The following is a 24,457-nucleotide window of genomic DNA, read 5'->3' as shown; positions in this document are numbered from 1 at the left end:
GATGCTCTTTTGTAAATGACGTCACCATTGTACTGGGATAAAGAAACACAGATTTTATCCGTGTCTTCTTTTTATGCTCTACACTCTGCTGTTTGCATTTAGGAAATTCTTAATGTTTTTTAACTGCCATGATCAGAAATGTTTTGTTGCAGGTGATCTTTGTGTTGGTATTTGGTGTCTCTGCAGGAAAGCAAGCAGGGAATAAACCCCAGGGGCAGGGAATCTGAACAAATTGCAATGTTGGAAAATCAATTTGTTTGCACCACATTTGGGCTCCTTGAACACTGAGGACATGTCAAAGGGGAGTACAAAGGTTCATTCACTTCTAACATGGGCTACCACTGTTCATGTGCCAGCACTTCCTTAGTTGTGAAGAGAAATAAAAGCAACCAACAAATCCCCACCCCAAACTGAGTGGGAGTTACAGAAACAATGGCGATGAAAACGAGCTTTGGAAAGCAATGACTTCCTAGGTGTAGTTGTCAAATTCTGGAGACCGCTGTGTCTGGCAACTCTTTGGAGGAAGGAAAGAGATCCCAAAGAGTGTTCCTGTGGTAGCTCTGTGCAAGGGGAGCAGGGTGTCCCCTGGCCTGCCTCAAGTGGCTGCAGGCAGGAGCAGGTTTCCCTGTGCAGCTATTTAGAAATTTGCAGCAAGTCTGTCCCATGAAATATGGAGCTCCAGATGCATTAGGTTTGCACTGCAACCTGTGTTATATTTTGTGTCTCCACTTTACAGGCCTGACTGGCTACCCTCTTGCCAAGAGGATTTCTCTGGCAAATCCTTCTGTGCTCCTTCCCTCCAAGCCAATGCCCCTCATCCCAAGGAGCTCTTCCAAGCCAATGAAGAGTTGCAGTGGAGAGCACGTTACTGGGAAAAGTGGCACTGGCAATGACAATGACAGTGGAAAAGAACAGGAGTCATGTTCAGAGGGAAAAGGACATAAGGTAAGGAGACCAAACTAAGTCATGTGTGGGAGATTTTCAGTTTCTGTGCTGTAGACAGAGCTCGGAGAGCTTTCCCTGTGGTGTGATCCCAGGGAAGCTGCTGAGCCAAGGAAGAGCTCAGCTGGACCCTGCAGGTCAGCATGCCTTTGCAATGGGTGTGTGGTGCAGACTTCATGTCCTCAGCGTCTGTCAAGAGCAGGAGAGGCCTTTGAAGGGTTTCTGGGCTATGCTGTGGTTCCTCCTCTGTCTTGTGGCTGAGAGAACACCCAGAAGCAGTCAGAGCATGTAAAGTTGTCCACTCTGGCCAAGCAATCCTTCTACATTTAGTAACCTACGAGTATCTGTGAAGTATCTCTGTGTCTGGGTGGTGTTTTGTCTCAGCTGTGTCTGGTTGGGATGTTTGCTGGAACAGGCAGTCCTGCACAGTCAGTTCCAGGTTGTCTCAGCTTTGGAGCTGTACAGCCATGGCCTTCTGCACAGTTGTCTGTGATGTTGTTTCTAGACTTCATCAGCTTCTGGGCAGCTGTGTGCTCTGGCGTGGCTTTGTCCATAGGGAAAGGGTGGGAGGTGGCCATGGGGAGAACAGCCCAGAGCCCAGCCACACCATTAGCTTTGCAGCAGGGCCAGGAGCTGCAGTTGTTCTGGGTTTGCCATGGGGTGCAGGAGGAGGCAGATGGACAACAGCTTTGGCAGACTGAATGTCCAGTCAAAGGCTTGGGTACTTGGTCTCAGCCTTGCTGAGAAAGGGCCCCGTGTATCCCTGACAGGAACTGATGTTTTTACTGAAGATTGAACAGGTCCTGATTTGGCTTTTTAGCTGTGCCAGAAATGATGGGATACTAAGGAAGGGTGTGCATCTGTCCCTGCTTCCTCCACCCCCCTTCCTGGTCATGGCATGGGAGCCCTGGAGCAACTTGGGCAGGCAGAGACCTTGCATAGAGCCGCAGATCAGAGAGCTCTGCTGAACTTCTTAAATGCCAGTGAGCCTGAGATGCTGGATGTGTGGGAGCTGGAGAGCTCTGGGCATCCTGAGAGCTCAGCAGCATCTTGTCTCAAAGGCTGCTGGGGAACTGTAGGAGGGAAGGGCAGCAGCAGAAGGAATGAAGGGCTTGAGAAAAGCAGGTTTTGCCATCCTGCAGAATGGCTTTGTGGGGACGTGGCTGGAGATCAGCAATGGTTGTTAGGTGCTTTAGGGGCAGGGAGTTTATAGGGATATAAATGCCTTCCCATACATCCAAAAGGCCAGTGGAGGCATCGTCACCTGAGAACATCTTGATGTCAAACCTGTGGATGATTCCCAGCTGGGAATGCAGTCACACTCGTACAGAAGTGAGCATGAGGGGAGAGGTGGTAAATGTGTGACATGATCTCTCCCCCACCACCTGCCTGTCCTAGGGCACCATTCTCCATCCTGGGCCAAGCTGCTCCATCAGTCTGACTGGTCATTTGCTGCCAGGTCCCAGTGAAGTCCATCGCTGAATGTCTTGGGGCATGTGTGGGAGCAAGACTGGATGCGTAAAGTGAGCACTGTGTTCTACTCTTTGCAGGCTTCCTTGCTGTATCCCACTGCAGGGGATAAGAAGAAGGGGTCACTGGGACTGTCTTTGATCCCCCAGTTACGCAGGGCATTGAGCAGTGCTGCAGGATCTCGGAAAAGCTCTCTGCAGCTGGATGTGCAAGAGTCCCAGGAGATGAGGTAAGCCAAGGTGTCTGCTGCTCCAGTGTGCTGTTCACCTCACTCTTCCCATCTCGTGAGGTTATTTTGCACAGTCAGCTCTCCCATGTATTTAGGCAAACCTCTGTGTATTCAGCATTTGGCCCTATCTGTGGTGATCCAGCCCAATGTCAAACCCAGCACCATATGGCCCAAGAGCAGAGGTGGTGGTGGGGAAGAGGAGGCAGGGCTGAAAAGCACCTCAAGACTTGTCCTCTTCTGGACCTGGCTGTTGATTCCCTCTGTAATGTTTGTGGTGTCATTTGGGGACTGTATTGCATGGGTCTGGATGCTGCAGATCTTTAAATAATGTGATCCTTCACTGTCAACTTCTGCAGCCATATTAACATGTTTGGGCAAATACTGGCTACTTTAGAGGTGTCTGCTAATTTGGGTATTGTTTCTGTAAATGTCAGGTGTAACTTTTCTGTGCATGGACCCTCACTGTGAAATGAGATCCCAGATATGTTTTAGGGTATAGATGTATAATCCGATCGACATTTAGTATTTTTATGAGGGCTTACGATCGGCAAAGGAAAGTTGCTAGAGAAGAGTAATAGGACTATACCTGATGGGAAGATATTGGCTTGGAGAAGTGTGAGAAAATGTATCTGTCAAGCTTATCTGAGTGATAACAATAAAGAAGGAGTCACAGAACTATCACTCACATTGAAAATCTTCTGTAGGGCTTTTAAAGTGCAGTCTGAATATCCTTCCATAACAGCTGTGTGTGAAAAAGCCTTTTTCTTCTTGAAAGATTAAGGAGGTGTAATATCATTCTCAGGAGACAGCAGTGCTCTGACCACATGGAGCACGAGACTGTCACCAGTGTAAGGCACAAGCAGGCAAAGTCAAGCTTTGCAGCAGTACAAAAGCAGCTGCCCTCCATAGAGACTCGTGTCTCAGCTCAGCAGCTCTTGCTGCTTCAGAGAGGCTGTAGGAGCCACTTGGCTCCAAAAGGAGAGACAGCAGAATTGGGGGGTTATGATACAAGTTGAAGAATGACTGCTGTGTTTCAGCCGGAGCTTGGCCAGCTCTGTCTGACTCCAGCATCTGAGAGCTTAAGGACAATGAATCATCTTTGCATCTTGTTTAGTTTCTGTGTTGCATTTCCTCCTTCATCAGAGTGACAAAGCTAAGAAGGTTTGCCTCCTTTCATGCTTCACACATTGCCTCCTTTCCTCTGTCTTCCTCTTAATATGTTCTTTTCTCCTCTATTTTCTCAAGGTCCACATCCGGCAGCAGAAGTGAAGATGATGACTCTGAAGAAGGAGGTTGGTACAGGGCATGTCTGTCCTCAAATGACCTTAAGAATTCTGACACAGAAGTGATATTTTGAATGGTTGGATAAAAATAATTCTTTTCAAAGTTTCTTTCAATTGATTTCAATTCCTTGATGGGCTCAATGGACACTTGGAGAGCCCAGTCACTGGGAGTGTGCTGTGGTGGTGCAGTGAAAATTCCTCCAGTGTGAAGTGCTGAGTGGCTGGAGCTGGAGTGGTACCTTGGGGCCCTGGAAATGCAGTGCAGGAAACGGAAACATTCCTCTCCATCCAGCACTTGCCCTTCATCTCCCTGCAGCATTTCCAGTGTCACAGTTAGTAGAGAATAAGCAGATATTGAGCCTGAAATGGGAAACGTTCCCAGTCTTTTGTCTTGCCCTTAAAGGAGAAAACCTTTCCTTGGGGCACTTTCTGGGCTGAACCCTTTGAGATCTGAAGGAGATTCATGGACATTGCCTGGTTCTGCACTGGGAGATATAGGGAAACCTGCTCTGAGAGAAAGTCCTTGTGAAATTTTCAATTGAGGAGAAGGAGGTTTCCAAATGGATGCAGCCTATGCAGGGTCTGAGTTTGTCATCCTCTGAGAGCACAAGCCCAAAGCCACCTATGGCAGGTTCACCATGACAAATCTCTTCCCCGACTCTCTCTGCCTGGGTCAGTGCTGCAGGCTGAGGCTGCAGGAGGAGATGCCTTCTGCCTTGTCCCTCCCTGCCTGCCTTGCCTGATCCCTGACAAGTAGAATTGTGCCAGACAAAATGCAGTCTCTGGTGCATCTGTGTCAGCCAATGCTTTCAAGTTGAAAGCCTCAATGAAAGTCAGTTGTTGTTCCTTTTTCATCTCTGGGCATTTACTGATAGGAGAGATGAGACTTGAAGACATAATTTTGCTGCTGCAGGAAAAGGGATCAGATGTCCTGGTCCCTTTGCTCAGGGTTTGTTCTGCCAAATCCTGGGTACAGCCCCTTTGGAAAGACTCCTTAATTGCTGATATGCAGCTGGGATGCTGAATGGAGTTGGGGAAAATTACTGCTCAGTATTGCTCAGGTGACATTTTTGTGGATTAATTCTGGCCTAGAAATTACCTACCTCATCAAAGGTTGTCAGATGCTCTTTTGTAAATGACGTCACCATTGTACTGGGATAAAGAAACACAGATTTTTATCCGTGTCTTCTTTTTATGCTCTACACTCTGCTGTTTGCATTTAGGAAATTCTTAATGGTTTTTAACTGCCATGATCAGAAATGTTTTGTTGCAGGTGATCTTTGTGTTGGTATTTGGTAGGAAAGCAAGCAGGGAATAAACCCCAGGGGCAGGGAATCTGAGCAAATTGCAATGTTCGAAAACCAATTTGTTTGCACCACATTTGGGCTCCTTGAACACTGAGGACATGTCAAAGGGGAGTACAAAGGTTCATTCACTTCTAACATGGGCTACCATTGTTCATGTGCCAGCACTTCCTTAGTTGTGAAGAGAAATAAAAGCAACCAACAAATCCCCACCCTGAACTGAGTGGGAGTTACAGAAACAATGGCGATGTAAACGAGCTTTGGAAAGCAATGACTTCCTAGGTGTAGTTGTCAAATTCTGGAGACCGCTGTGTCTGGCAACTCTTTGGAGGAAGGAAAGAGGTCCCAAAGAGTGTTCCTGTGGTAGCTCTGTGCAAGGGGAGCAGGGTGTCCCCTGGCCTGCCTCAAGTGGCTGCAGTCAGGAGCAGGTTTCCCTGTGCAGCTATTTAGAAGTTTGCAGCAAGTCTGTCCCATGAAATATGGAGCTCCAGATGCATTAGGTTTGCACTGCAACCTGTGTTATATTTTGTGTCTCCACTTTACAGGCCTGACTGGCTACCCTCTTGCCAAGAGATTTTCTCTGGCAAATCCTTCTGTGCTCCTGCCCTCCAAGCCAATGCCCCTCATCCCAAGGAGCTCTTCCAAGCCAATGAAGAGTTGCAGTGGAGAGCACGTTACTGGGAAAAGTGGCACTGGCAATGACGATGACACCAGAAAAGAACAGGAGTCACGTTCAGACGGAAAAGGACGTAAGGTAAGGAGACCAAGCTAAGTCATGTGTGGGAGATTTTCAGTTTCTGTGCTGTAGACAGAGCTCAGCGAGCTTTCCCTGTGGTGTGATCCCAGGGAAGCTGCTGAGCCAAGGAAGAGCTCAGCTGGACACTGCAGGTCAGGCTGCCTTTGCAATGGGTGTATTGTGCAGACTTCATGTCCTCAGCATCTATCAAGAGCAGGAGAGGCCTTTGAAGGGATTCTGGGCTATGCCGTGGTTCCTCCTCTGTCTTGTGGCTGAGAGAACACCCAGAAGCAGTCAGAGCATGTAAAGTTGTCCACTCTGGCCAAGCAATCCTTCTACATTTAGTAACCTACGAGTATCTGTGAAGTATCTCTGTGTCTGGGTGGTGTTTTGTCTCAGCTGTGTCTGGTTGGGATGTTTGCTGGAACAGGCAGTCCTGCACAGTCAGTTCCAGGTTGTCTCAGCTTTGGAGCTGTACAGCCATGGCCTTCTGCACAGTTGTCTGTGATGTTGTTTCTAGACTTCATCAGCTTCTGGGCAGCTGTGTGCTCTGGCATGGCTTTGTCCATAGGGAAGGGGTGGGAGGTGGCCATGGGGAGAACAGCCCAGAGCCCAGCCACACCATTAGCTTTGCAGCAGGGCCAGGAGCTGCAGTTGTTCTGGGTTTGCCATGGGGTGCAGGAGGAGGCAGATGGACAACAGCTTTGGCAGACTGAATGTCCAGTCAAAGGCTTGGGTACTTGGTCTCAGCCTTGCTGAGAAAGGGCCCCGTGTATCCCTGACAGGAACTGATGTTTTCACTGAAGATTGAACAGGTCCTGATTTGGCTTTTTAGCTGTGCCAGAAATGATGGGATACTAAGGAAGGGTGTGCATCTGTCCCTGCTTGCTCCACCCCCCTTCCTGGTCATGGCATGGGAGCCCTGGAGCAACTTGGGCAGGCAGAGACCTTGCATTGAGCCGCAGATCAGAGAGCTCTGCTGAACTTCCTAAATGCCAGTGAGCCTGAGATGCTGGATGTGTGGGAGCTGGAGAGCTCTGGGCATCCTGAGAGCTCAGCAGCATCTGGGCTCAAAGGCTGCTGGGGAACTGTAGGAGGGAAGGGCAGCAGCAGAAGGAATGAAGGGTTTGAGAAAAGCAGGTTTTGCCATCCTGCAGAATGGCTTTGTGGGGACGTGGCTGGAGATCAGCAGTGGTTGTTAGGTGCTTTAGGGGCAGGGAGTTTATAGGGATATAAATGCCTTCCCATACATCCAAAAGGCCAGTGGAGGCATCGTCACCTGAGAACATCTTGATGTCAAACATGTGGATGATGCCCAGCTGGGAATGCAGTCACACTCGTACTGAAGTGAGCATGAGGGGAGAGGTGGTAAATGTGTGACATGATCTCTCCCCCACCACCTGCCTGTCCTAGGGCACCATTCTCCATCCTGGGCCAAGCTGCTCCATCAGTCTGACTGGTCATTTGCTGCCAGGTCCCAGTGAAGTCCATCACTGAATGTCTTGGGGCATGTGTGGGGGCAAGACTGGATGCTTGATGTGAGCACTGTGTTCTACTCTTTGCAGGCTTCCTTGCTGTATCCCACTGAAGGGGATAAGAAGAAGGGGTCCCTGGGACTGTCTTTGATCCCCCAGTTACGCAGGGCATTAAGCAGTGCTGCAGGATCTCGGAAAAGCTCTCTGCAGCTGGATGTGCAAGAGTCCCAGGAGATGAGGTAAGCCAAGGTGTCTGCTGCTCCAGTGTGCTGTTCACCTCGCTCTTCCCATCTCGTGAGGTTATTTTGCACAGTCAGCTCTCCCATGTATTTAGGCAAACCTCTGTGTATTCAGCATTTGGCCCCATCTGTGGTGATCCAGCCCAATGTCAAACCCACCACCATATGGCCCAAGAGCAGAGGTGGTGGTGGGGAAGAGGAGGCAGGACTGAAAAGCTCCTCCAGACAGGTCCTCTTCTGGACCTGGCTGTTGATTCCCTCTGTGATGTTTGTGGTGTCATTTGGGGACTGTATTGCATGGGTCTGGATGCTGCAGATCTTTGAACACTGTGATCCTTCACTGTCAACTTCTGCAGCCACATTAACATGTTTGGGCAAATACTGGCTACTTTAGAGGTGTCTGCTAATTTGGGTATTGTTTCTGTAAATGTCAGATGTAACTTTTCTGTGCATGGACCCTCACTGTGAAATGAGATCCCAGAGATGTTTTAGGGTATAGATGTATAATCCGATCGACATTTAGTATTTTTATGAGGGCTTAAGATCAACAAAGGAAAGTTGCTAGAGAAGAGTTATAGGACTGTACCTGATGGGAAGATATTGGCTTGGAGAAGTGTGAGAAAATGTAGCTGTCAAGCTTCTCTGAGTGACAACAATAAAGAAGGAGTCACAGAACTATCACTCACATTGAAAATCGTCTATAGGGCTTTTAAAGTGCAATCTGAATATCCTTCCATAGCAGCTGTGTGTGAAAAAGCCTTTTTCTTCTTGAAAGATTAAGGAGGTGTAATATCATTCTCAGGAGACAGCAGTGCTCTGACCACATGGAGCACAAGACTGTCACCAGTGTAAGGCACAAACAGGCAAAGTCAAGCTTTGCAGCAGTACAAAAGGAGCTGCCCTCCATAGAGACTCGTGTCTCAGCTCAGCAGCTCTTGCTGCTTCAGAGAGGCTGTAGGAGCCACTTGGCTCCAAAAGGAGAGACAGCAGAATTGGAGGGTTAGGATGCAAGTTGAAGAATGACTGCTGTGTTTCAGCCGGAGCTTGGCCAGCTCTGTCTGACTCCAGAAACTGAGAGCTTAAGGACAATGAATCATCTTTGCAACTTGTTTAGTTTCTGTGTTGCATTTCCTCCTTCATCAGAGTGACAAAGCTAAGAAGGTTTGCCTCCTTTCATGCTTCACACATTGCCTCCTTTCCTCTGTCTTCCTCTTAATATGTTCTTTTGTCCTCTATTTTCTCAAGGTCCACATCCGGCAGCAGAAGTGAAGATGATGAATCTGAAGAAGGAGGTTGGTACAGGGCATGTCTGTCCTCAAATGACCTTAAGAATTCTGACATAGAAGTGATATTTTGAATGGTTGGATAAAAATAATTCTTTTCAAAGTTTCTTTCAATTGATTTCAATTCCTTGATGGGCTCAATGGACACTTGGAGAGCCCAGTCACTGGGAGTGTGCTGTGGTGGTGCAGTGAAAATTCCTCCAGTGTGAAGTGCTGAGTGGCAGGAGCTGGAGTGGCACCTTGAGCCCCTGGAAATGCAGTGCAGGAAACGGAAACATTCCTCTCCATCCAGCACTTGCCCTTCATCTCCCTGCAGCATTTCCAGTGTCACAGTTAGTAGAGAATAAGCAGATATTGAGCCTGAAATGGGAAACGTTCCCAGTCTTTTGTCTTGCCCTTAAAGGAGAAAACCTTTCCTTGGGGCACTTTCTGAGATGAACCCTTTGAGATCTGAAGGAGATCCATGGACATTGCCTGGTTCTGCACTGGGAGAAATAGGGAAACCTCCTCTGATAGAAAGTCTTTGTGAAATTTTCAATTGAGGAGAAGGAGGTTTCCAAATGGATGCAGCCTATGCAGGGTCTGAGTTTGTCATCCTCTGAGAGCACAAGCCCAAAGCCACCTATGGCAGGTTCACCATGACAAATCTCTTCCCCGACTCTCTCTGCCTGGGTCAGTGCTGCAGGCTGAGGCTGCAGGAGGAGATGCCTTCTGCCTTGTCCCTCCCTGCCTGCCTTGCCTGATCCCTGACAAGTAGAATTGTGCCAGACAAAATGCAGTCTCTGGTGCATCTGTGTCAGCCAATGCTTTCAAGTTGAAAGCCTCAATGAAAGTCTGTTGTTGTTCCTTTTTCATCTCTGGGCATTTACTGATAGGAGAGATGAGACTTGAAGACATAATTTTGCTGCTGCAGGAAAAGGGATCAGATGTCCTGGTCCCTTTGCTCAGGGTTTGTTCTGCCAAATCCTGGGTACAGCCCCTTTGGAAAGACTCCTTAATTGCTGATATGCAGCTGCAATGCTGAATGGATTTGGGGAGAATTACTGCTCAGTATTGCTCAGGTGACATTTTTGCTGGATTAATTTTGGCCTAGAAATTACCTATCTCATCAAAGGTTGTCAGATGCTCTTTTGTAAATGACGTCACCATTGTACTGGGATAAAGAAACACAGATTTTATCCGTGTCTTCTTTTTCTGCTCTACACTCTGCTGTTTGCATTTAGGAAATTCTTAATGGTTTTTAACTGCCATGATCAGAAATGTTTTGTTGCAGGTGATCTTTGTGTTGGTATTTGGTGTCTCTGCAGGAAAGCAAGCAGGGAATAAACCCCAGGGGCAGGGAATCTGAGCAAATTGCAATGTTCGAAAACCAATTTGTTTGCACCACATTTGGGCTCCTTGAACACTGAGGACATGTCAAAGGGGAGTACAAAGGTTCATTCACTTCTAACATGGGCTACCATTGTTCATGTGCCAGCACTTCCTTAGTTGTGAAGAGAAATAAAAGCAACCAACAAATCCCCACCCTGAACTGAGTGGGAGTTACAGAAACAATGGCGATGTAAACGAGCTTTGGAAAGCAATGACTTCCTAGGTGTAGTTGTCAAATTCTGGAGACCACTGTGTCTGGCAACTCTTTGGAGGAAGGAAAGAGGTCCCAAAGAGTGTTCCTGTGGTAGCTCTGTGCAAGGGGAGCAGGGTGTCCCCTGGCCTGCCTCAAGTGGCTGCAGTCAGGAGCAGGTTTCCCTGTGCAGCTATTTAGAAGTTTGCAGCAAGTCTGTCCCATGAAATATGGAGCTCCAGATGCATTAGGTTTGCACTGCAACCTGTGTTATATTTTGTGTCTCCACTTTACAGGCCTGACTGGCTACCCTCTTGCCAAGAGATTTTCTCTGGCAAATCCTTCTGTGCTCCTGCCCTCCAAGCCAATGCCCCTCATCCCAAGGAGCTCTTCCAAGCCAATGAAGAGTTGCAGTGGAGAGCACGTTACTGGGAAAAGTGGCACTGGCAATGACGATGACACCAGAAAAGAACAGGAGTCACGTTCAGACGGAAAAGGACGTAAGGTAAGGAGACCAAGCTAAGTCATGTGTGGGAGATTTTCAGTTTCTGTGCTGTAGACAGAGCTCAGCGAGCTTTCCCTGTGGTGTGATCCCAGGGAAGCTGTTGAGCCAAGGAAGAGCTCAGCTGGACCCTGCAGGTCAGCATGTCTTTGCAATGGGTGTGTGGTGCAGACTTCATGTCCTCAGCATCTGTCAAGAGCAGGAGAGGCCTTTGAAGGGTTTCTGGGCTATGCCATGGTTCCTCCTCTGTCTTGTGGCTGTGAGAACACCCAGAATCAGTCAGAGCATGTAAAGTTGTCCACTCTGGCCAAGCAATCCTTCTACATTTAGTAACCTATGAGTATCTGTGAAGCATCTCTATGTCTGGGTGGTGTTTTGTCTCAGCTGGGTCTGGTTGGGATGTTTGCTGGAACAGGCAGTCCTGCACAGTCAGTTCCAGGTTGTCTCAGCTTTGGAGCTGTACAGCTATGGCCTTCTGCACAGTTGTCTGTGATGTTGTTTCTAGACTTCATCAGCTTCTGGGCAGCTGTGTGCTCTGGCGTGGCTTTGTCCATAGGGAAGGGGTGGGAGGTGGCCATGGGGAGAACAGCCCAGAGCCCAGCCACACCATTAGCTTTGCAGCAGGGCCAGGAGCTGCAGTTGTTTTGGGTTTGCCATGGGGTGCAGGAGGAGGCAGATGGACAACAGCTTTGGCAGACTGAATGTCCAGTCAAAGGCTTGGGTACTTGGTCTCAGCCTTGCTGAGAAAGGGCCCCGTGTATCCCTGACAGGAACTGATGTTTTTACTGAAGATTGAACAGGTCCTGATTTGGCTTTTTAGCTGTGCCAGAAATGATGGGATACTAAGGAAGGGTGTGCATCTGTCCCTGCTTCCTCCACCCCCCTTCCTGGTCATGGCATGGGAGCCCTGGCGCAACTTGGGCAGGCAGAGACCTTGCATTGAGCCGCAGATCAGAGAGCTCTGCTGAACTTCCTAAATGCCAGCGAGCCTGAGATGCTGGATGTGTGGGAGCTCGAGAGCTCTGAGCATCCTGAGAGCTCAGCAGCATCTGGGCTCAAAGTCTGCTGGGGAACTGTAGGAGGGAAGGGCAGCAGCAGAAGGAATGAGAGGCTTGAGAAAAGCAGGTTTTGCCATCCTGCAGAATGGCTTTGTGGGGATGTGGCTGGAGATCAGCAGTGGTTGTTAGGTGCTTTAGGGGCAGGGAGTTTATAGGGATCTAAACGCCTTCCCATACATCCAAAAGGCCAGTGGAGGCATCGTCACCTGAGAACATCTTGATGTCAAACATGTGGATGATTCCCAGCTGAGAATGCAGTCACACTCGTACAGAAGTGAGCATGAGGGGAGAGGTGGTAAATGTGTGACATGATCTCTCCCCCACCACCTGCCTGTCCTAGGGCACCATTCTCCATCCTGGGCCAAGCTGCTCCATCAGTCTGACTGGTCATTTGCTGCCAGGTCCCAGTGAAGTCCATAGCTGAATGTCTTGGGGCATGTGTGGGGGCAAGACTGGATGCGTAAAGTGAGCACTGTGTTCTACTCTTTGCAGGCTTCCTTGCTGTATCCCACTGAAGGGGATAAGAAGAAGGGGTCACTGGGACTGTCTTTGATCCCCCAGTTACGCAGGACATTAAATCCTGCTGTTAGCAGTGCTGTAGGATCTCGGAAAAGCTCTCTGCAGCTGGATGTGCAAGAGTCCCAGGAGATGAGGTAAGCCAAGGTGTCTGCTGCTCCAGTGTGCTGTTCACCTCGCTCTTCCCATCTCGTGAGGTTATTTTGCACAGTCAGCTCTCCCATGTATTTAGGCAAACCTCTGTGTATTCAGCATTTGGCCCTATCTGTGGTGATCCAGCCCAATGTCAAACCCAGCACCATATGGCCCAAGAGCAGAGGTGGTGGTGGTGGGGAAGAGGAGGCAGGGCTGAAAAGCTCCTCAAGACAGGTCCTCTTCTGGACCTGGCTGTTGATTCCCTCTGTAATGTTTGTGGTGTCATTTGGGAACTGTATTGCATGGGTCTGGATGCTGCAGATCTTTGAACACTGTGATCCTTCACTGTCAACTTCTGCAGCCACATTAACATGTTTGGGCAAATACTGGCTACTTTAGAGGTGTCTGCTAATTTGGGTATTGTTTCTGTAAATGTCAGATGTAACTTTTCTGTGCATGGACCCTTACTGTGAAATGAGATCCCAGAGATGTTTTGGGGTATAGATGTATAATCCGATCGACATTTAGTATTTTTATTAGGGTTTAAGATCAATGAAGGAAAGTTGCTAGAGAAGAGTAATAGGACTATACCTGATGGGAAGATATTGGCTTGGAGAAGTGTGAGAAAATGTATCTGTGAAGCTTCTCTGAGTGACAACAATAACGAAGGAGTCTCAGAACTATCACTCACATTGAAAATCTTCTGTAGGGCTTTTAAAATACAAGCTAAATATCCTGTCCATAGCAGCTGTGTGTGAAAACGCCTATTTTTTCTTGAAAGATTAAGGAGGTGTAATATCATTCTCAGGAGACAGTAGTGCTCTGACCACATGGAGCACAAGACTGTCACCAGTGTAAGGCACAAGCAGGCAAAGTCAAGCTTTGCAGCAGTACAAAAGCAGCTGCCCTCCATAGAGACTCGTGTCTCAGCTCAGCAGCTCTTGCTGCTTCAGAGAGGCTGTAGGAGCCACTTGGCTCCAAAAGGAGAGACAGCAGAATTGGGGGGTTATGATGCAAGTTGAAGAATGACTGCTGTGTTTCAGCCAGAGCTTGGCCAGCTCTGTCTGACTCCAGCAACTGAGAGCTTAAGGACAATGAATCAGCTTTGCATCTTGTTTAGTTTCTGTGTTGCATTTCCTCCTTCTTCAGAGTGACCAAGCTAAGAAGGGTTGCCTCCTTTCATGCTACACGCATTCCCTCCTTTCTCTTTCTTCCTCCTCATATGTTTATTTTCCTCTATTTTCTCTAGGCCCGGATCCAGCAGCAGAAGCAAGGACATGGAATATCAACATACAGGTAGGTACAGGACATATCTGTCCTCAAATGAGCACTGGAATTTTGATTCAGAGGTGACATTTTGAAAGCCAGGTTTAAAAATAATTCTTTACAAAATTTCTCTAAATTGTTTTCAATTCCTTGATGGGCTCAGTGGACTCTTGGAGAGCCCAATCACTGGGAGTGTGCTATTGTGGTACAGTGAAAATTCCTCCAGTGTGACAAGTTGCTTCGCTGAAGCTAGAGTGGTACCTTGGGGCCCTGGAAATGCAGCACAGGAAAAGGAAGCATTCCTCTCCATGCAGCCCATGCTCGTTATTTCTCTGAAGCTTTTTTAGTGTCACAATTAGTAGAGAAAAAGGAGGCATTGAGCATGAAATGAGAAATTTTCTCACTCCTTCGTCCTGCTCTTAAAGGAGAAAACCTTTCCTTGGGGCACTTGGTATTTGGCAGGAAAGCAAGCAGGGAATAAACCCCAGGGGCAGGGAATCTGAGCAAATTGCAATGTTCGAAAACCAATTTATTTGCACCACATTTGGGCTCCTTGAACACTGAGGACATGTGAAGGGGAGTACAAAGGTTCATTCACTTCTAACATGGGGTGCCATTGTTAATGTGCCAGCACCTCCTTACTTGTGAAGAGAAATAAAAGCAACCAACAAATCCCCACACTGAACTGAGTGGGAGTTACAGAAACAAGGGCGATGAAAACGAGCTTTGGAAAGCAATGACTTCCTAGGTGTAGTTGTCAAATTCTGGAGACCACTGTGTCTGGCAACTCTTTTGGAGGAAGGAAAGAGATCCCAAAGAGTGTTCCTGTGGTAGCTCTGTGCAAGTGGGGCAGGGTGTCCCCTGGCCTGCCTCAAGTGGCTGCAGGCAGGAGCAGGTTTCCCTGTGCAGCTATTTAGAAGTTTGCAGCAAGTCTGTCCCATGAAATATGGAGCTCCAGATGCATTAGGTTTGCACTGCAACCTGTGTTATATTTTGTGTCTCTACTTTGCAGGCCTGACTGGCTACCCTCTTGCCAAGAGGATTTCTCTGGCAAATCCTTCTGTGCTCCTGCCCTCCAAGCCAATGCCCCTCATCCCAAGGAGCTCTTCCAAGCCAATGAAGAGTTGCAGTGGAGAGCACGTTACTGGGAAAAGTGGCACTGGCAATGACGATGACACCAGAAAAGAACAGGAGTCACATTCAGAGGGAAAAGGACGTAAGGTAAGGATACCAAGCTAAGTCATGTGTGGGAGATTTTCAGTTTCTGTGCTGTAGACAGAGCTCAGAGAGCTTTCCCTGTGGTGTGATCCCAGGGAAGCTGCTGAGCCAAGGAAGAGCTCAGCTGGACCCTGCAGGTCAGCATGCCTTTGCAATGGGTGTGTGGTGCAGACTTCATGTCCTCAGCATCTGTCAAGAGCAGGAGAGGCCTTTGAAGGGATTCTGGGCTATGCCATGGTCCCTCCTCTGTCTTGTGGCTGAGAGAACACCCAGAAGCAGTCAGAGCATGTAAAGTTGTCCACTCTGGCCAAGCAATCCTTCTACATTTAGTAACCTATGAGTATCTGAGAAGCATCTCTATGTCTGGGTGGTGTTTTGTCTCAGCTGGGTCTGGTTGGGATGTTTGCTGGAACAGGCAGTCCTGCACAGTCAGTTCCAGGTTGTCTCAGCTTTGGAGCTGTACAGCCATGGCCTTCTGCACAGTTGTCTGTGATGTTGTTTCTAGACTTCATCAGCTTCTGGGCAGCTGTGTGCTCTGGCATGGCTTTGTCCATAGGGAAGGGGTGGGAGGTGGCCATGGGGACAGCAGCCCAGAGCCCAGCCACACCATTAGCTTTGCAGCAGGGCCAGGAGCTGCAGTTGTTTTGGGTTTGCCATGGGGTGCAGGAGGAGGCAGATGGACAACAGCTTTGGCAGACTGAATGTCCAGTCAAAGGCTTGGGTACTTGGTCTCAGCCTTGCTGAGAAAGGGTCCCATGTATCCCTGACAGGAACTGATGTTTTTACTGAAGATTGAACAGGTCCTGATTTGGCTTTTTAGCTGTGCCAGAAATGATGGGATACTAAGGAAGGGTGTGCATCTGTCCCTGCTTCCTCCACCCCCCTTCCTGGTCATGGCATGGGAGCCCTGGCGCAACTTGGGCAGGCAGAGACCTTGCATTGAGCCGCAGATCAGAGAGCTCTGCTGAACTTCCTAAATGCCAGCGAGCCTGAGATGCTGGATGTGTGGGAGCTGGAGAGCTCTGGGCATCCTGAGAGCTCAGCAGCATCTTGTCTCAAAGGCTGCTGGGGAACTGTAGGAGGGAAGGGCAGCAGCAGAAGGAATGAAGGGCTTGAGAAAAGCAGGTTTTGCCATCCTGCAGAATGGCTTTGTGGGGACGTGGCTGGAGATCAGCAATGGTTGTTAGGTGCTTTAGGGGCAGGGAGTTTATAGGGATATAAATGCCTTCCCATACATCCAAAAGGCCAGTGGAGGCATCGTCACCTGAGAACATCTTGATGTCAAACCTGTGGATGATTCCCAGCTGGGAATGCAGTCACACTCGTACAGAAGTGAGCATGAGGGGAGAGGTGGTAAATGTGTGACATGATCTCTCCCCCACCACCTGCCTGTCCTAGGGCACCATTCTCCATCCTGGGCCAAGCTGCTCCATCAGTCTGACTGGTCATTTGCTGCCAGGTCCCAGTGAAGTCCATCGCTGAATGTCTTGGGGCATGTGTGGGAGCAAGACTGGATGCGTAAAGTGAGCACTGTGTTCTACTCTTTGCAGGCTTCCTTGCTGTATCCCACTGAAGGGGATAAGAAGAAGGAATCATTGGGACTGCCTTTGATCCCCCCGATACGCAGGGCAGGAAGTCCCGATGTTGGCAGTGCTGCAGGGTCTCTGCAAAGCTCTCTGCAGCTGGATGTGCAAGAGTCCCAGGAGATGAGGTAAGCCAAGGTGTCTGCTGCTCCAGTGTGCTGTTCACCTCACTCTTCCCATCTCGTGAGGTTATTTTGCACAGTCAGCTCTGCCATGTATTTAGGCAAACCTCTGTGTATTCAGCATTTGGCCCTATCTGTGGTGATCCAGCCCAATGTCAAACCCAGCACCATATGGCCCAAGAGTAGAGGTGGTGGTGGGGAAGAGGAGGCAGGACTGAAAGGCTCCTCCAGACAGGTCCTCTTCTGGACCTGGCTGTTGATTCCCTCTGTAATGTTTGTGGTGTCATTTGGGAACTGTATTGCATGGGTCTGGATGCTGCAGATCATTAGATAATGTGATCCTTCACTGTCAACTTCTGCAGCCACAAGAATATGACTGGACAAATACTGGCAAATGTTAAGGTGTCTGCAAATTCCAGTTCTGATTCTTTTACTTTTAAAGTCAGATGCTGTAGTTTATTTGCCAGCACATATATTTTGACAAGAAAAATATAGTGACAATCCCCAACACAGAACTGAGTGGGAGTTACAAAAACAAGGGCGATGAAAACTGGCTTTGGGAATCAATTACTTCATAGATGTAACTGTCAGATTCTGGAGATCATTGTGTGTTGCCAACTGTTTGAAAGAAAAGGGATCCCAAAGTAAACCTAAGGTGCAAATTCTCTGTGCATGGGCCTCCACTGTGAAATGAGATCCCAGAGAAGTTTTGGGGTACAGCTGCATAACCCAATTGATGTTTAATATTTCAATCTGGGCTTAAGATCAAAAAGAGCAAGGTGCTGGAGAAGAGGTACAGGACTGTAGCTGATGGAAAGATACTGGCTTGGAGAAGTTGAGAAAATGTAGGTGTCATGCTTATCTGAGTGATAACGATATAGAAGGAGTCACAAAAGTATCACTCACATTGAAAATCTTCTGTAGGGCTTTTAAAGTGCAGTCTGAATATCCTGTCTATAGCAGCTGTGTGTGAAAAAGCCTATTTTTTTCTTGAAAGATCAAGGAGGTGTAACATTCTCAGGAGACAGCAGTGCTCTGACCACATGGAGCACGAGACTGTCACCAGTGTAAGGCACAAGCAGGCAAAGTCAAGCTTTGCAGCAGTACAAAAGCAGCTGCCCTCCATAGAGATTCGTGTCTCAGCTCAGCAGCTCTTGCTGCTTCAGAGGGGCTGTAGGAGCCACTTGGCTCCAAAAGGAGAGACAGCAGAACTGGGGGGTTAGGATGCAAGTTGAAGAATGACTGGTGTGTTTCAGCCAGAGCTTGGCCAGCTCTGTCTGACTCCAGCAACTGAGAGCTTAAGGACAATGTCTAAGAGATACCTCGGGGCGCGGACGGTCTGGCACACGGCAGAGACCTCTATAGTCGAGTTAGATGTTTGTAGTTTATTTCAGGACGTGGGAGAGAGAACTCTGCTGAGAGCCAACAGATGAAGCTCGAAGCAGGCTCAGAGGAAATAATACAAGAGGGTGCAGAAGATGAATACATGATTTTAAGACTTAAGATAGCTTAGAAAGAGAGTAACAGAACAGAAGTGAGAGAGCCAGAAAAAGAGTAGCAAGAGATCGAGGTCTCCTTTACAATTACTTCTATAACCTGTACATTTGAATATTCTACTTTTTTACCAACCAATCTTTATAAGTATACTAATACAGTAACATTTGTGTGCACCGTATAGAAATCGCTGCTTTTGCATATTTTTAGGTATCTCAGGGGTACTTCAGACTTTTCCTTATAAAGCTGGGGAGAGGGGTCTCAGCTTAGTTTTACTTAGGGAAAGAATGTGTTCTGGCATACACGACCGGTTTCTTTGAATTATTTAAACGATGCTTTCATTTGTATTTCTTCCTTAGACTTTCTGGCTAAGGAGTCATATTTATAATTCCTTTCTGATTCTACCTTCCCAACAACACTGAATCCGCTTTGCATCTTGTTTAGTTTCTGTGTTGCATTTCCTCCTTCATCAGAGTGACCATGCTAAGAAGGGTTGCCTCCTTTCATGCTACACACATTACCTCCCTTCTCTTTTGATCTCCTCATCTGTTATTTTGTCTTCCATTTTCTCAAGGTCCACATCTAGCAGCGGAAGTGAAGATGATGACTCTGAAGAAGGAGGTTGGTAAAGGGCATGTCTGTCCTCATATGACCTTAAGAATTTTGACACAGAAGTGGTATTTTGAAAGCTTTTTTGAAAATAATTCTTTTCAAAGTCTCTTTAAATTAATTTCAATTCCATCATGGGCCCAAGGGATGCTGGGAGAGCCCAGTCACTTGGAGTGTGCTGTGGTGGTGCAGTGAAAATTCCTCCAGTGTGAAGTGTTGTGTGGCTGAGCTGGAGTGGTACCTTGGGGCCCTGGAAATGCAGCACAGGAAAAGGAAGCATTCCTCTCCATCCAGCACTTGCCATTTATCTCCCTGCAGCATTTCCAGTATCATAATTCGTAGAGAAAATGTAGGCATTTAGCATGAAATGGGAAATGTTTCCAGTCTTTTGTCTTGCCCTTAAAAGAGAAAACCTTTCCTTGGGGCACTTTCTGAGATGAACCCTTTGAGATCTGAAGGAGATCCATGGACATTGCCTGGTTCTGCACTGGGAGAAATAGAGAAACCTCCTCTGAGGGAAAGTCCTTGTGAAATTTCCAGTTAAGGAGAAGGAGGTTTATAAAATGGATGCAGCCTATGCAGGGTCTGAGTTTGTCATCCTCTGAGAGCACAAGCCCAAAGCCACCTATGGCAGGTTCACCATGACAAATCTCTTCCCCAGCTCTCTCTGCCTGGGTCAGTGCTGCAGGCTGAGGCTGCAGGAGGAGATGCCTTCTGCCTTGTCTTTCCCTGCCTGCCTTGCCTGATCCCTGACAAGTAGAATTGTGCCAGACAAAATGCAGTCTCTGGTGCGTCTGTGTCAGCCAATGCTTTCAAGTTGAAAGCCTCAATGAAAGTCAGTTGTTGTTCCTTTTTCATCTCTGGGCATTTACTGATAGGAGAGATGAGACTTGAAGACATAATTTTGCTGTTGCAGGAAAAGGGATCAGATGTCCTGGTCCCTTTGCTCAGGGTTTGTTCTGCCAAATCCTGGGTACAGCCCCTTTGGAAAGACTCCTTAATTGCTGATATGCAGCTGCAATGCTGAATGGAGTTGGGGAGAATTACTGCTCAGTATTGCTCAGGTGACATTTTTGCTGGATTAATTTTGGCCTAGAAATTGCCTATCTCATCAAAGGTTGCCAGATGCTCTTTTGTAAATGACGTCACCATTATACTGGGATAAAGAAACACAGATTTTATCCGTGTCTTCTTTTTCTGCTCTACACTCTGCTGTTTGCATTTAGGAAATTCTTAATGGTTTTTAACTGCCATGATCAGAAATGTTTTGTTGCAGGTGATCTTTGTGTTGGTATTTGGTGTCTCTGCAGGAAAGCAAGCAGGGAATAATCCCCAGGGTCAGGGACTCTGAGCAAATTGCAGTGTTGGAAAACCAATTTTTCCCTTACATATTGACGCTGCTCTTGGCCGCACCGGAGCTCCGGGCTAGCTCTACGGTGCCACTCCAGCACGGGCAGTCGCCAGGAGTGGGGAACTGCAGGGGAAAGGCGATCCCACTGCAGAACCTTCAGAACACTGAATCCTGCCGGGCTGTGCCAGATCAGGCATCGTGGGTGGTGGAAAAGGATGGAGGAGACTCACTCGGCTGTAGTTCCCAGGGACAGGTTTATTTGGGAGAGGGCATGAGCACAAGTGCCTGGGCTGGGACAAAACAGAACCAAAGAAAACCCCAAGCCACCTCTGTGAACTGGGTTTTATCTCAGGGGAGGGCACAGTCCAGGGCCCAATGGGAGCTCACGGAGGAGAGTTAAGGGGAGGAGGTTACAATGTCAGGAACCAATGGGGATCTAAAGAAGGCGGGAACATAACATAACAACCAATAACGTATCGAGGAATGGATGATATACATGGAAGGAGCTGGAAGGAGAGGTAAGGTTTACAGTGACGGATGGGGAGATGGGGCAGGGTAAAGGGAGATGGGGCAGGGTAAAGGTGATTGATGGGGAACAGTCAGGAAAACTGGGAGGGGTTTACATAACAGACAAACGGAACCAACCAAAACAGTAAAAGGGGGTGAACCAGGAACACACCAAAGAGATGAAATATTAACAGTTTTAAAAGAACTGAATAAACATACAACATATTTGGGCTCCTTGAACACTGAGGACATATGAAGGGGAGTACAAAGCTCCATTCACTTCTTACATGGGGTGCCACTGTTCATGTGCCAGCACTTTCTTAGTTGTAAATAGAAATAAAAGCAACCAACAAAACCCCACCCTGAACTGAGTGGGAGTTACAGAAACAAAAGCAAAGAAAATGAGCTTTGGAAAGCAATGACTTCCTAGGTGTAGTTGTCAAATTCTGGAGACCACTATGTCTGGCAACTCTTTGGAGGAAGGAAAGAGGTCCCAAAGTAGTGGATGGGCAATGAACAACACATAAGCAAAGTAGCAGAAGCTGTGTCTCCTGGCTTGCCAGCTCCATACAGTTCAGAGGAATTCTAGTGATGCCAGTTTAATGAAAAATAACATCCAAATTGATCTTCGGAGTAATTCAAAACCCCCCTGGATGGCTCATGCATTAGATGGATTGATTGTAAAGGTGGGAGTTCACCTAACTCACTTCTTCCCTTTTGAGCATGCCTCAGCCATGAGGTAAGGTGGGAGCTGGGCTGCTCTCTGGCAGGAGGAAGGGTCTTGTGCCAGCCTAGAGAGCCTGTGCACATCCCCAGGGAACAGTTCTGCCCTGCATGTGCCCCCTGCAATGAGCTGTGCTGCTCCCAGTGCCCCGTGCAGCTGTAGGGCTGCTCAGCTGTGGGGCAGGGACAGGAGCAGGAGGCTGCATGTGCAGCTGAGCCATGGCTGCAAAGCCCAGGGCTCTGGGCTCCCTGCTGTCCCAGGCCAGCCCAGAGGCCAGGCTGTTCCTGTGGGAGCTCTGTGCAAGCGGGACAGGGCTTTCCCTCTGGAGTGCTTCAAGGGTCTTCATGCCTGGAAATGTCAACTTGTGCAGCTATTTAGAAATATTCAGGAAGTCTCTCCCAAGAAATATGGAGCTTCTGATGCTTTAGGTTTGCTTTGCAGCCTCAGTTACATTTTTGTTTCTTCTTTGCAGGGCTGACTAGGTTCATTTTTTCCAAATCTTTCCGGCTATCTCCTTCTATGCTCCTTCCCTCCGAGCCGTTGCCTCCCATCCGGAAAACCTCTCAGTCTTCCAACAGAAGAGAAATGTGCTGCTTTGAGAAGGAGAGTGGGAAAAATGGCAGTGGCTATGATGAAGACACCAGAGAAAGAGAGGAGCTGAAGTCAAAGGGAAGAAGGTTTAAGGTAAGGAGACCAAGCTATGTCCTGTGTGGGAGATTTTCAGTCGATGTGCTGACGGCAGAGCTTGGAGAGCTTTCCCTGTGAAGTGAGCCCAGGGAAGCAGCTGAGCCAAGGAAGAGCTCAGCTGGACACTGAGCTTCAGGATGTCTTTGCAAAGGGTGTGTGGTGCAGACTTCACATTTTCAGTGTGTAACAATAGCAGGAGAGGACTTTGAAGGGTTTCTGGGTTCTCCCTCCGCACTTCCCTTTGCATTCCCAATCCTGGCCCAAGCTGTTCCATCAGTTTTATTTCTGTTGTCCTGCCAGGTTCCAGTAAAGAACATGGCTGAATTTCTTGAGGCATGAATGGGGACAAGACTGGATGCTTGATGTGAGCATTGTACTCTACTCTTTGCAGGCTTCCTTGCTGTATCCCACTGAAGGGGATAAGAAGAAGGAATCACTGGGACTGCCTTTGATCCCCCCGATACGCAGGGCAGTAAGTCCCGATGTTGGCAGTGCTGCAGGGTCTCTGCAAAGCTCTCTGCAGCTGGATGTGCAAGAGTCCCAGGAGATGAGGTAAGCCAAGGTGTCTGCTGCTACAGTGTGCTGTTCACCTCGCTCTTCCCATCTCGTGAGGTTATTTTGCACAGTCAGCTCTGCCATGTGTTTAGGCAAACCTCTGTGTATTCAGCATTTGGCCCTATCTGTGGTGATCCAGCCCAATGTCAAACCCAGCACCATATGGCCCAAGAGCAGAGGTGGTGGTGGGGAAGAGGAGGCAGGGCTGAAAAGCTCCTCAAGACAGGTCCTCTTCTGGACCTGGCTGTTGATTCCCTCTGTAATGTTTGTGGTGTCATTTGGGAACTGTATTGCATGGGTCTGGATGCTGCAGATCTTTAAATACTGTCATCGTTCACTGTCAACTTCTGCAGCCACAAGAATATGACTGGACAAATATTGGCAATTGTTAAGGTGTCTGCAAATTCCAGTTCTTTTACTTTTAAAGTCAGATGCTGTAGTTTATTTGCCAGCACATATATTTTGACAAGAAAAATATAGTGACAATCCCCAACACAGAACTGAGTGGGAGTTACAAAAACAAGGGTGATGAAAACTAGCTTTGAGAATCAATTACTTCATAGGTGTAATTGTCAGATTCTGGAGAGCACTGTGTGTTGCCAACTATTTGAAAGAAAAGGGATCCCAAAGTAAACCTAAGGTGCAAATTCTCTGTGCACGGGACTCCACTGTGAAATGAGATCCCAGAGAAGTTTTGGGGTACAGCTGCATAACCCAATTGATGTTTAATATTTCAATCTGGGCTTAAGATCAAAAAGAGCAAGGTGCTGGAGAAGAGGTACAGGACTGTAGCTGATGGAAAGATATTGGCTTGGAGAAGTTGAGAAAATGTAGCTGTCATGCTTGTCTGAGTGATAACAATATAGAAGGAGTCACAAAAGTATCACTCACATTGAAAGTCTTCTGTAGGGCTTTTAAAGTGCAGTCTGAATATCCTTCCATAACAGCTGTGTGTGAAAAAGCCTTTTTCTTCTTGAAAGAGTAAGGAGGTGTAACATCATTCTCAGGAGACAGCAGTGCTCTGACCACATGGAGCACGAGACTGTCACCAGTGTAAGGCACAAGCAGGCAAAGTCAAGCTTTGCAGCAGTACAAAAGGAGCTGCCCTCCATAGAGACTCGTGTCTCAGCTCAGCAGCTCTTGCTGCTTCAGAGAGGCTGTAGGAGCCACTTGGCTCCAAAAGGAGAGACAGCAGAACTGGGGGGTTATGATGCAAGTTGAAGAATAACTGCTGTGTTTCAGCCGGAGCTTGGCCAGCTCTGTCTGACTCCAGCAACTGAGAGCTTAAGGACAATGAATCATCTTTGCATCTTGATTAGTTTCTGTGTTGCATTTCCTCCTTCATCAGAGTGACAAAGCTAAGAAGGGTTGCCTCCTTTCATGCTACACGCATTCCCTCCTTTCTCTTTCTGTCTCCTCATCTGTTCTTTTGTCTTCCATTTTCTCAAGGTCCACACCCAGCAGCAGAAGTGAAGATGACGACTCTGAAGAAGGAGGTAGGTACAGGACATGTCTGTCCTCAAATGACCATTGGAATTTTGACTCAGAGGTGACTTTTTGAAAGCTAGTTTGAAAATAATTATTTTAAAAATATTTTTAGTTCATTTC

General features: G+C 47.9%; 1 protein-coding gene across 4 annotated transcripts in view; it reads left to right on the top strand.

Moving 5' to 3' along the window:
* LOC111932519 (uncharacterized) overlaps window positions 1-24,457 on the top strand; it is a 61,411-nt gene that overhangs the window by 5,777 nt on the left and 31,177 nt on the right. For 2 of the 4 annotated variants that reach the window (XM_086871453.1, XM_086871458.1), the window contains 15 exons: window positions 737-945; window positions 2,493-2,641; window positions 3,887-3,933; window positions 5,774-5,982; window positions 7,530-7,678; window positions 8,924-8,970; window positions 10,819-11,027; window positions 12,575-12,735; window positions 13,983-14,029; window positions 15,012-15,220; window positions 16,768-16,928; window positions 18,991-19,037; window positions 22,080-22,291; window positions 22,686-22,846; window positions 24,299-24,345. In XM_086871453.1, coding sequence (XP_086727579.1) covers window positions 737-945; window positions 2,493-2,641; window positions 3,887-3,933; window positions 5,774-5,982; window positions 7,530-7,678; window positions 8,924-8,970; window positions 10,819-11,027; window positions 12,575-12,735; window positions 13,983-14,029; window positions 15,012-15,220; window positions 16,768-16,928; window positions 18,991-19,037; window positions 22,080-22,291; window positions 22,686-22,846; window positions 24,299-24,345 — 2,064 coding nt within the window. The remainder of the gene's footprint in view (window positions 1-736; window positions 946-2,492; window positions 2,642-3,886; window positions 3,934-5,773; window positions 5,983-7,529; window positions 7,679-8,923; window positions 8,971-10,818; window positions 11,028-12,574; window positions 12,736-13,982; window positions 14,030-15,011; window positions 15,221-16,767; window positions 16,929-18,990; window positions 19,038-22,079; window positions 22,292-22,685; window positions 22,847-24,298; window positions 24,346-24,457) is intronic. The other 2 variants (XM_086871464.1, XM_086871474.1) reach the window with 2 other exon arrangements.

The sequence above is a fragment of the Cyanistes caeruleus genome, chromosome 2 (genome assembly GCF_971803275.1).
Source record: "Cyanistes caeruleus chromosome 2, bCyaCae1.hap1.1, whole genome shotgun sequence".
NCBI classification, from domain to species: Eukaryota; Metazoa; Chordata; class Aves; order Passeriformes; family Paridae; genus Cyanistes; species Cyanistes caeruleus.
This window is presented reverse-complemented; position numbering and strand designations above follow the sequence as displayed.